Source organism: Zeugodacus cucurbitae, chromosome 5, assembly GCF_028554725.1.
Source record: "Zeugodacus cucurbitae isolate PBARC_wt_2022May chromosome 5, idZeuCucr1.2, whole genome shotgun sequence".
Classification (NCBI taxonomy): Eukaryota; Metazoa; Arthropoda; class Insecta; order Diptera; family Tephritidae; genus Zeugodacus; species Zeugodacus cucurbitae.
The window spans coordinates 30,790,821-30,803,187 of record NC_071670.1 but is presented as its reverse complement, the minus strand read 5'-3'; the positions used below and the strand labels follow the sequence as shown (position 1 = coordinate 30,803,187).

General features: G+C 35.7%; 2 protein-coding genes across 2 annotated transcripts; both read right to left on the bottom strand.

Annotated features, from left to right (window-relative positions):
* Positions 1 to 1,753: 1,753 nt before the first annotated feature.
* On the bottom strand, positions 1,754 to 6,639 carry LOC128921866 (uncharacterized). Its single transcript, XM_054230598.1, is given in 2 exon segments — positions 1,754 to 4,425; positions 4,427 to 6,639. Coding segments are annotated over 2 exon segments (2,391 nt in total). The 5' UTR covers positions 5,953 to 6,639; the 3' UTR covers positions 1,754 to 3,560.
* A 47-nt stretch (positions 6,640 to 6,686) lies between these two features.
* Positions 6,687 to 9,203, bottom strand: LOC105208958 (uncharacterized). Its single transcript, XM_011179066.3, has 2 exons — positions 8,877 to 9,203; positions 6,687 to 7,911 (listed from the first exon to the last, which is right to left on the bottom strand). Exons 1-2 carry the CDS (start codon positions 9,001 to 9,003, stop codon positions 7,313 to 7,315), a joined length of 726 nt encoding a protein of 241 aa, XP_011177368.2. The 5' UTR covers positions 9,004 to 9,203; the 3' UTR covers positions 6,687 to 7,312.
* Between the last annotated feature and the right edge of the window lie 3,164 nt (positions 9,204 to 12,367).

Genomic DNA, 12,367 nt, shown 5'->3' with positions numbered 1-12,367 from the left:
GTTGGGGAGTGATTCACATGGGATAAGCCAATGAGGATGAAGGGGCTTTACTTTATTCCCCACAGACAGTGGAAGAGCATTTTTTTTGCAAAGATAACGCTTGTTGTTATAGCTGAAAGGATTCTTGGTAGCCTGGTACGCCTCAGCGAAGTGGCAAAGGCCTTGGTCAGCGATGAGTTTGTGCTTTCAACCGCTTTTGATAGCAGTCGGTGGGTTGCGTCTTCAATCCTATTTTGTACACTTGGTAGACCTGACTCCGCAAGAATGATTGGTGATGTTGGAAAAGCTCTGAGGCTACGGCGTATCGTGCAGTGGTATGGGGCACATATAAGCTTGATGTTATTCTTCGAACTTCGTCCGTAAAGCGGAAGCGCATAGTCGATCTTTGAAAGAAGAAGTGATCTGAAAACACTGATGAGCGTATTTGGATGTATTAACGAGTATTTTGACGAAATATATTTTACAATGTTTAATCTTGATTGCAAAGAGTTTCTAATGTATTTACAATGCGAATTAAAATTATACTTGAATAGCAAGTAAGTACAGCCGATAACGCTGGGTGAGTTATAACAACTAACTTTTGATTTTACAAATTAGCGGCGACTACGCCTGAATGCCTAACTTCCCTAAACACTAGCAGTAGCTGCCGCGAGAAATGAAAAAAGGTTGAATTAAAAACAAACTTAAGCTGTTACTTCTTCCTTTATTCAAGTGAATCTTAAGACTAATTTTACAATAGTTTCGTTCTTAAAATGAAACCTTCAATATTGATCAAAATAAGCAAATGTAAACAAAATCATATACATATGTAATCTTTTAATACTTTTCCAAGTATTAAATTCGGTGCATTGACATTTATGTGGGTTAAGTACCTTTGTGTAATAATTTCCGTGTCCTTCAGCTTAATTGGTGTATAACCGTGGTGTATAACAAGAAAAATCATTTTATGTAAGATTTTTCGTAAATGTTGTCTTCTTCGCTTTACTTGTTGAAAATTGTTATGTAGGAATTTCGTAAACGTCTTCTTCGCTTTACTTGTTGAAAAATGTTATGTAGGATTTTTCGTAAACATCTTCTTCGCTTTACTTGTTGAAAATTGTTGGTTTGTTCACTAAAATTTTGCATTTCACTACCTTAATTCTTTACGGATTTTTTGATTATTATTATTTTTTTTTAATTTATTTGGTACGCGTTAATTATAGAAATAAAAAAAGTCCTTGATTTTTCAAAGATACTATTCCGCGCATCCCATCCTCGTCGCCAATTAAAACATTTGTTAATTTTCTTAAAGTAGTTCTTACTTTATTGAATCAAAGAATATGACTGAGTTAGTTTACAAAAGTTCTTAATCTTAAATACGAAATCAATAGTAAAAACAGAAAGCAAAATACAATTAAAATTCTATAGAATTCTTATCAGCAATATTAATAAGTGCAACGCCTCCTTTTCGATCGTAAAAACATACTTGAAGCAAAACGGAAATCCACTTAAAATTCTTAGAATGTTGGTTACAAATATTGTCAATGCAATTTCATTCGATGCCTCTCATGAAAAATATGTAAACTAAATAAAAAGTGTTAAGTGTACATGTATGTTTATATTAATATTTTGTGTGATGGTGAAGTGGATATCATAACTTTTAAATTCTCTCATTTGCTCGAGAGAATCCAATGCATTTTCTTGAATTTCTTCCAATGTATTTTTGAGTTTTTTGCTCGACGTTGATATCTTCTTTCAGTGACAGAAGTATCTTCATATGTATTGATGGCTTGTAGTGCAGCAAGATCTCCAAACTCCTGTTGTCGTCTTACCAAATTGTCCATATTTGCTTCTTTTTTTGTGGTTTTTGGTTCATTTGTTAATTATTTACATACTTTTTCACTTTTACTTTTACGAAAAGTATGTACATATATGTATATACATATATATTGTATATATATGTACTACTATAAATACAGATAACCTTTGCTATTCCGGCTTACATTTATCTTTATTTTGCAAAGTAATGCTCTTTTTCTTCTTAGAGGCTTATAGTACTCCCAAATTCTTAATAGTTGTAGCCTGTATTTTCTAATAGCAGGACTTTTCCTTTGGCTGAGCGCTAAATCCGGCTCGAAGGACCAAATGTACAGCAAAACACTTTTTTTTAATCCGAACCGTGAGAGTTCACGTTTGACTCTGATTTTCTTTATTCAAATTTATTTCGTCAATACTTTTCTTAATTATAATCTCTTAACTAGGTACTTATGTATATGTGTGTATGCTTAGTGTACATACTCACGTGTAAATATGTATTTTATTGTTATGGTATTCTTCAGATACCAACGCATAGAGAATATTTTACAGCTCTTTAGATTAATGCATCTAACGCACTTATACAAGTAATAGAAAAATATTTTTCTTTTGTTTTCACATTAATATTTTATTTGCAGCACGTCTGCACTGCTGAGAACTCTGTAATATTCTAATTCTAGAAATACAAAATTATCATTACTTAGCCTACCCTGCAAGCTATCCAAACGCTGCTGATGGCAGTGCAGTCGCTAAACAGTCAGTTGTATCAAATTACAACTGCAGACGTGAGAATGCAGAAGTGCTGGTTTGTTGCACTCGCAACTTTTGTAATTTGATTATTTTGTTTACCGACCGCTACTTGTTGCGTGGAATCTGCTGTGTCAGGCCACTCGCAACAGTTTCGGGTAATACAAAACCCAGCTGTGTTTCTCGTGATAACTCTTCCCCTCCTAAGTGAGGGACGTCCTCGTCCTTCATTGTCAGATGTTATCAAAGCTGCACGATCGTTTATCACAACCATTCCGTCATCAATCTCCTGTAGGGGATCTAGTTCACCCATTGTTGTTTTACAGTGAGCTGTAGTGCTGGTTACTAGTTGTTGAGCGCAAGTCGAGATGTTAGATTTTCTGCAAAATCTCATGACAGTTCGTTCAAGGAATAGATGTTTTTACCACAGACTGCCGCAGCGTTGTTTCGTAGTGATAGCATTTGGTTATTATGCGCTACTGGTAAAATAATTTTCCTTTTACAAATAAACTTAGGTCTAGGGTACTTAACTAAGAAATTAAAAAGGTTGTCATTATGATAGACTTTAAACCTAGAAACTAAAAGTAAATCTGTTATTGTTAGATTGTTGAGAGACTCATTATTCAATATAGAATTTATCTCATTATTACCAAAAATAATTGGGTTCAGTAACCCTAGTTGAGCTAGAGCAATTGAAAGTATAATATTGTCCAGGACTGTAATGACAGCCCTATTTCTGGCCAAAAGGATTTCGTAAAGGTGCCCGGTATCTATTTCTTTCAGTTTTTCTATTTTTAAAATCTCATTTACTGTGTTAGTTAGTTCGGTAACTTGTTCCAGGAATTTTGGGTTTATTTCTATTTGTCGGTTGTTATTATCCTTAAGTTTGTCAAGTTCAATCGTCACCTTTTGAAAGTCGTCGAAGTCTTGTGTACCAGCTACAATCTTGAGAGCACTTCCTAAAATGTTCAAGTTGCGTCGGTGTCTTGTGGGTCCCATTATTTTCCGAAGGAGTTTGTCTATTCTAAATCTGCTATCATCAGTTTCGTCATATGACTACGTGGATAAAGGCGTAATGCAGAACGAGTGTCAGATGTTAATCCCGCATAAACCATCAAATTTGTCGTATGTCTAATGTAACCGTAGGAGTCCCATAAAACCACGTCGCCATCCGTAATCGGTAAGTATTCTGAACTATACTTAATATGAACTATTTCCCCTACTGCAAATTTTCTTACTACTCTATTTTTGTTATGAGTTTTTAATATTTCTTCCTGAGCCTTTTCTACTTTATCCTTGGCTTCAGGAGGTTTTGCAATTTTTGCATAGTCACGGATGAAACATCTATAATAGCCTGTCATCCCTAGGACAGATGAAACCCCTCTTAATGTTGTTGGTTGTGGAAATTTTTGAATTGCTCCAATTTTTTGAGGACATGTTTTTATTCCTCCTTTGGATATTTGAAATCCAAGATACTCGGGTTTCGTTTTGAAAAATTTAGATTTTGCTATGGAAACTCCCTTGTTCGCTTCAAGCAAGCTCTTCAAAATAGCTTTTACATTTTTTAAATGGTCTTCTTTTCCATGTGACAAAATTATCACATCATCAATATAAGCAAAGCAGTACTTGCCAATATGTTCTCTAAGAACATCATCAATTGCCCAGTGAAAAACTCCAGGAGCATTCTTTAATCCAAAAGGAAATCGGCAGAATTCGAATTTGCCATTACACACTGAGAATGCGGGTTTTTCGCAATCTAGCTCAGTGAGTTCGATTTGATGAAACCCCGACTTCAAATCCAGGGTTGTAAAGAGTTGGGCTTTGCCCAAGTTTGATAGTATTACCCCTAAATTTGGGATGGGGTATGAGTCTTCAATCGTTTTTCCGTTTACGGAAATCAATTATTATATTTTTCTTTTTTACCCCGTTTTCTTCGAGGCCCTTTTTGTCCACTACCCTAATGGGATTGTTATAAGGTGATCGTGAAAGTTGTATAATGCCTTTTTTAAGGAAGTCTGCAAGTTCCTTCTTTACAAAATCGGCCACTCCCAGGGGATATGGATAGAACTTTGCTTAAATAGGTTCATTATCCCTGGTGCGAATTGTAGTCACAATATTTGTGTTATAAGGCAATTTTTCATTCGGCTCTGCAAAAACCCCAGAAACACGCTTGATCATAGCGTGGAAATCATCCTTCATGCTCACCGGGACTGACTCGGTTTGCAGCTGGAGCTGACTAACATTTGGACTCTTGTGAAATTTAATTGTTTCCATACCAGAGTCATATTCTGTAATGTCTTCTTTTAAGGAGGGATCTTCCCCTAAAAAATGTATTTCTTCTAATTCTAAATCTTCGACAACTGAAGCCGCCAGTTTTTCGTACGTTTCAGGGAAAGAATCCTTATCTTCATTTTCGTTAAAATTATTTACTCTTTGAAGTTTGGGTCCTGTACGCCGGTCGGAGGACGCCTGCCGTTTTTGTTGTCCGTTTCGGTTTCCTGTGAAATTAGTAACTTGTCGTAGGCGTGATGACGAGGGGTCTTCATCCATCGGTTCCTGCTGCGGTTTTAAATTTCGATTCTCCCGCTTTTGATACTGATTAAAATTTGGTTGTCGATTATTCCTATATTGCCTCATAAAATGAGTGTTTTTCTGGCCTTCAGCGTTTGCCCAATAGTATGAGTTATGATTATTGTTGTCCCTGCCCCCACTTTGGATGTTTTCCGATTTCTTCGTGACTTCAGTTGACCTATTTGCAAAACTGGCTGCGAAAATGTATCTTTCGTGATTTGCATTCACCTCTTGAGCGAGGGCCAATGCCGATGGCAGATTGCCGGGTTTTGATGCAAAAAGTATATCACATAACGGCTTCCTGAGCCCAGAAATAAAAACCCTTAAAACATTTTCTCGATACTTTTGATTTATAGCTTCTGCAATATTCGCTTCATAGGACATTTTCGTCTTATTGGCGAGTGACGATAACTTTTTCTCTACCTTGTCGTAAAATTCTAAAACAGTAGAACAGCCCTGCTTAAGAGTGGATAACTCTTGTTCTACTAGGTATATTGGTCTCTTAGCAGAGTATGTGAAGTCCAGACGCGCTATAATGGCGGCAAAATTCAGTACTGTACTAAATGAAGACAGGAGTGCATCGGCAGCACCGCGAATTTTGTTTCGTATAACAGTAACGGCTTGGTAATATCGAGAGCTACCTTCAAAGCCTTTGAATATTTCATACGCGTTATGCGCCGCTTCGCGCCAAGACACATAACATTCAGGCTGTCCAGGAAATTCGGGTAATGCCTTTACTACATCTAAAACCTCCTCACATATTCGTCCTGGTACTATCTGAATCCTTTCATATCTTTCGACTATTGTTTTCTCTGTCATATTCACGAGTTGATCCTGCATAGCCCTAAGCTTCTCGAATTCCCTTCTCTGTAACCCTTAAGCTGCAGATACAGCCGCGCTTAGTACTTGTGATAACTGGGATTCGTTAATTTTAAAATTTTCTGCTAACTTGATATTTTCAAAGCTAGAAATTAATTCAGTAAGTTGTGGTGTCGTCACGTTCATATACCGGGCACACAGATATTCAAATTTAAATCCACTAGAGATTTTATTCACTTCAATTAAAATTTCAAATTTGAAATTTGTTAAATTCAATTAAAATATTAAATTTTAAATCCACTAGAGATTTTATTCATTTCAATTAAAATATTAAATTTTAAATCCACTAGAGATTTTATTCACTTCAATTTAATTGTTAAATTTTAAATCCACTAAATACATTTCAATTGCCAACTTTCAACCACAATATTACAAATAAAAGAAAAAAAAAATTAAAATGGTTTTGAGTCTCTCAACTTACATCATCATTGGTGGCTGATGTCCTTATCATTGGTTTTTGGATAGTGGTGGCTGATGTCCTTCATCATTGGTTTTGGATGTTAGTGGCTGATGTCCTTATCATTGGTTTTTGGATGATGGTGGCTGATGTCCTTTGTTGATGGATTGCCCCACGTTGGGCGCCAGTAATAGAAAAATATTTTTCTTTTGTTTTCACATTAATATTTTATTTGCAGCACGTCTGCACTGCTGAGAACTCTGTAATATTCTAATTCTAGAAATACAAAATTATCATTACTTAGGCTACGTTTATGACCGAGCGGATTCGCGTCACGCGATGCGATGAAAATCGCTTTATCGCTACCAGCGGTTTCGCCATCGTAATCGCTAGCGATTGAGTGTTTACAGTACAGCGAAATCAGAAGCGATTGAAAATTTATAACGTCAAATCCGTTCGTAGTTTCTTTTACTTTTCATTAAAAAAAGACATGCGTGCACGTGTTCGTAAAATTTTGCTTGCAGAAAGTAGTCTTTTAGTGCGTCAGCAGATTTTAAGGTTTTGTAAACAGAAAAGATTCCAAGTGCATCCAATTTGCAAAGAACGCAAAAGCCATGGAGAGTTCCATCATTTACACAGCCGCCTTCTACAATATCCTGAGAAATTTATGGAGTATTACCGAATGAGAATTGACACATTTAATTATATCTTGAATAATATATCCAAACATATAGAAAAAAATACTAGAAATCAGAAAACACCAATTGATGCTGTAGAAAGGCTCGCACTGACCATAAGGTAAGTAATATACAATATTATGTATCCATTCCATAAATTTTTATTCAATTTCAATATTTATACTTGTTCACTTACTTACATATGTATTTATTTAATATAATATTACACACATTAATATTAAGTAGCTTAATTAAAATTTTGCGCATTTGGAAAAATGAAGCTGTTTGAATCCTGCGTTTCAATATTTGGGCTGCTGCTTACATAACTAATAATAGAAACTGGCGTAGCCGATTCCTGATTATCTCTGCCGTACATAATGTCGTACAGAACCTCCTGCATTTTTATGCGAAATTTTAATTTTTTTTCTTCACCCATATTTTTCATGTACTTTTTGAAACTCATAAGAAAATGGTAATCATCATCCTCCTCATCGTTGCTTTTTTCTAGAAGCTTAAGCTTCTTTTCCTCCAACTCCAAAAACGCTGAGCTTTCTGTAAGTTTTTTCTTTAATTTTTTAGGTGTAGGCTGCATCAATTTTATGGATTCAGGAGTTTCTGATTTATCTTCATCATCAAGTTCCACCAATTCATCACAACTTGTTTCATTGATCAAGTTACCTGACATGGAGCGCGATTCCATAGTATCTTGTAAAAAACACATATCCTTAAAATGTGTCCATTTTGATTGCGGCATTGCAGCGCTGCCTGAAGCAACCACAGTTTCCTTACGAAGTTCTCTACGATAGGTGTCTTTCAAGTTTTTCCATTTTTTTGCACCAGAGCCAGCTGAAACACATGTAAAAAGAATAATTTCGTTTATATTTATTTTCAGGTTTTTAGCAACGGGAAATTCATTCCGATCTTTGGCTTTTTCTTATCGCATAGGAATTGCCACAGTGGCCAAAATTACTAGAGAAGTATGTGCCGCCCTTTGGACGTCTCTGGTTTCCAAACATTTGAATCGCAAAACAAATGAAGAATTTATAAAAATAGCAGACGAATTTTACTCCAAATGGGGATTTCCGAATTGCATTGGAAGTATCGACGGCAAACATATTCGTTGCAAAAGGCCACCGCATTCTGGCAGCATGTTTTTCAACTACAAACACTTTTTTCCATCGTTTTACAAGGCGTTGCCTCTGCTGACTACAAGTTTACTGCCATTGAAGTTGGAGCATATGGCAAACAGAGTGATGGTGGCATTTTTGAAGCTTCAACATTACATAAGCTTATAGAAACTGGAGAATATGAAATTCCAGAAGAGCGGAATCTACCAGGCACAGAAATTGCAGCACCATTCGTAATGCTTGGGGATGAAGCATATCCACTCAGAAAATATTTATTGCGCCCATATTCTAAAACAAATTTGAACAATGACTCTGAACTATTCAACACAATGCTATCTAAATCCAGAAAATCCATTGAATGTGCTTTTGGTATTATTACAAACAAATGGCGTTTACTAACCAAATCAATCGAAACTGATATTTATGGTGCAGAACTATTTGTTAAAACTATTTGTTTGTTACACAATATTATAATTGATAAAGAGGGAGTTTGTATGCAAACCTTAATGCAAGTTCAGCAAACTATTCCCATAAATATGAATAGGCAGAGGCAGTATAACAGAAGCTCTGAAGCTGCTACGACTATACGAAACAATTTTAAGGAATATTTTGTTCAAAAAAATGTTATATTCACTTAAGTATAGGTTGTTTATTACATAAAAATAAAATAATACTATTACTTACCTTCCAAACCGCATTCTTTCTCAACTTCTTCCCAAGCTTTTCTGATTTTGTTTCTATTATGATAATCTGGATGACGCAGATTCCACAAACATTCTTTATTTCGCACTTTTTCAATAAATTTGTCCATCGTGTTTAACGCGATTCGCTCAACTGAATCAAAAATTTTGATCGCTGATTTTCGTCGCTAGCAGTCGCTCCATTTTCGCTGAAACCGCTTTTCGCTGAATCGCTGCACGATAAACACTTCGATATGGATTTATGTATTTGATCGCTAGTAGCGATTTTCATCGCATCGCGCGACGCGAATCCGCTCGGTCATAAACGTAGCCTTAGCCTACCCTGCAAGCTATCCAAACGCTGCTGATGGCAGTGCAGTCGCTAAACAGTCAGTTGTATCAAATTACAACTGCAGACGTGAGAATGCAGAAGTGCTGATTTGTTGCACTCGCAACTTTTGTAATTTGATTATTTTGTTTACCGACCGCTACTTGTTGCGTGGAATCTGCTGTGTCAGGCCACTCGCAACAGTTTGGGTAATTCTAAACCCAGCTGTGTTTCTCGTGATAACTTATACATTACATATGTTTAAAAAACTTTCCTACCAAATTAAAATACTCATTTTTTCCATTTTCGTTTTTAACATAAAATGATTCTTTCTTTTTCAACTCTGAAAATTAAATTTTTTTGTTAGCGAATTGTCAAAGAGTTTAGTGCGACCAAGTATAGACAATTCGATTTCAGTGCTGCCAGTTCGTATCAAAAAATTTGTTCGATTGGCTTGTCTATAGGAGTTAGCCACTTTTTGTTATTACATCGTTTTGGTACACGGTTTTGGTATTCACAAACATGAATGCAAATTTATTGAAATGATTTTTATTTTTGCAAGTGCAGTTGATAACACTCGATGAATTTTAACAACTAACTTTTGATTTTACAAATTAGCCGGCGACTACGGCTAAATGCCTAACTTCCCTAAACACTAGCAGTTGCTGCCGCGTGACCAAAGCCCTTTTGATGTGACTTGACTCCAGAAGTTGTTTGTTATTCCTATCAAGCTTGCAGATGCATTGTCGGAATGAAATCGAATTGAAATCGAATATGCAACTGTTAACCGTATGTGTTTGCTGATGTTAGTGTCATTCGTTGACTTGTTGACGCATGATCATTAATCTTCCTCCCTCTTGAAATGAAGGCGTCCTCGGTTTCTTTTATTACTTTGTTCAAGATCACGGTGCTGGCTTTTCTTTTTAGTAGTGTTGTTCCGATTATAGCGACAATGAACGCATGTTAATAATATGATGCAGGCTTGCTATGTGTTTTAGGTTTTTCATATTTACTTTCTGTAAATATGGTAGCGACAGCAAATCAATATGTTCAGTGAAATGTATGATTTGTGCGGGTGCTGCTTCCGGGTGTGATCGTGCCAATTTGTTCCAGTTGAAGTAAGTAGTGGTGTTTATAGTAATTTCGCCATCAAACGATACAAGAAAAGTTCCTTTCGTTAATTCTGTTACGTTTGAGGTTCGTATAGATGCTGGTTGGTCATTGATCACGATAATGCCATCCTCGACTTCTTCAATGGCATTAATATTATCGGCTGGTTTGGGTTTACATTTTGCTGAATGTTGGTTAAGCAAATGTAATACACAAGTACCATCCTTTAGAGGTTGACAAAAGCTTGATGTTATGGCTTCCTTGCAGTTGTATAGTGGGATGTAACTTCCATTGCATTCGGCTACGACGTCCGTTTCCAAAGAAATTATTTTTCCATCGTGAATCACGGGTAGCAACTTTACATTATTGCAAAATCTAGCTATTTTGGGGCATTTAATTACAAAGTAAATGCATTGATTATTTTGAAATATCTTAATTTTAGAATTTGACAATAAATCACTTATGCTAATATCTGAAGTGTGTTCTTCAGCCAATAAGCTACTGATTTCAACACCATCCAGTAGTATAGGGTTGATTATGTTTAATTTCCCAAGTGTTACTGATGTTATAATGGTTTCTAGTTCCATTATAACTGCTCTATTTCTGGTGGAAGCTAACGAAAAAAGATTTCCTGTGTCTATTTGTGTTTGTTTAGCATTTTGCAATAATATGTTTACTGTCCCCGTCAATTCATCAATTTTCTTTTGAGTGACCGAATTCACTATTATTTGTTGATCATTGTTTTCTATTAACGTTGCTGTTCTGGTCTCAAGTTTTTGGAAGTCGTCAAAATCCGGAGACCCTGCTATGTATTTTAGTGCGGTCCCCAGAATGTTAATGCCTCTAGCATATCTGCGGTGTATTTTAATAGCATCTAATAGTTGTAGTATTTGTTTAGCGTCGTTTTCTAAGAGTCGTTTAACGTGCGATTGTGGGAATTGGTTCAGTAATTTGTCAGTTTCTTCTGCTATTGCTTCGAATATCGAAAGGTTAGTCTTGTGAAACAGAAAGTCGTACTCTTCATAAACCGCTACTTTCCCGGATGTAATAGGGATATAGTAGGAGTTGGTGTAGTTAAGGATTTTTGCATTAACCCAAAAACCAAGTTCCCTATTATCCTATTTGTTTTAACAAAAACTTTATTTCCTGGGCTATACTGTCGAGTTTGTCGGTTTGCATTATGTCGATGAAGGTCTGTTTGTTGAGTAAGTAATAAGTTATTTCGTATTTCATCTCTAAGTTCTTCGGGAATTGAATGAATTATATCTATCGGTCTTTTTTTAGTTACTGAGTGAATTGTTCGATTATATTTAGTTGTCGCAATGAGAATTAACTCAATTGTGTCAGAGATACAACTGTCGAGTTTCTCGCAGCGCGCTATTTCTGTAAGAGTACTGTTAATTCTTTCAATTTGACCATTGGTAGGGATAGGGATCGTTCATTGTCACAAACTAAAGTTTTGGTGTTTTTATAAAAGTTGAGAAGTTCATAAATAGGTTCTTTTATATCCACTATAGCTCTTGATTTTATCGGGAATACAATAGCAAACTTAGAAAATGTACCTATTGAAGTTAGGAAGTGGGTCTTATCAGTAGAGTAGATATCTACATGTAGAATTTCTCCAGGATATGTTGGAACAGGACTTTCACCAATTCCTGGATTGGGGGGGGTGCCTTTGGTATTTGTCTTCATTACAAGTTCTGCAACTTAAAATTATTTCATTTGTTTTTAGGCGTATGCCTGGAAAATAGTAGATTTCTAATATTTGTTGTATGTTCTCACGAAACGAGCGATGAGCTCTCTTATGTTCAGTTACTAAAATTTATTTTTCCTCGTCCTCGTTGAAGACATCTATGACTTGTTTTTTTTGTATGCCGAATTTGAATGGCCGGGAATTCAGTGAGAATATTTTTTTTTTTGAATTTTGGTAAGAATTGGAAGGTCGTATAGTAAACAATTAACTACATTTGGATTAATGCAAGTTTTCAAAGCTTGCATCAATTCCTGAATATTATTGAATATTATATGATGTCTCATTCTAGAGTTAAAGATTATTT

Excerpts from the sequence above, each read along its gene's own strand:
- LOC105208958 (XM_011179066.3), bottom strand. The coding sequence starts at position 9,003 with ATGGACAAATTTATTGAAAAAGTGCGAAATAAAGAATGTTTGTGGAAT. Across the intron at positions 7,912-8,876 it reads GAAAGAATGCGGTTTGGAAG|CTGGCTCTGGTGCAAAAAAA; the intron begins GTAAGTAATAGT and ends CATGTGTTTCAG.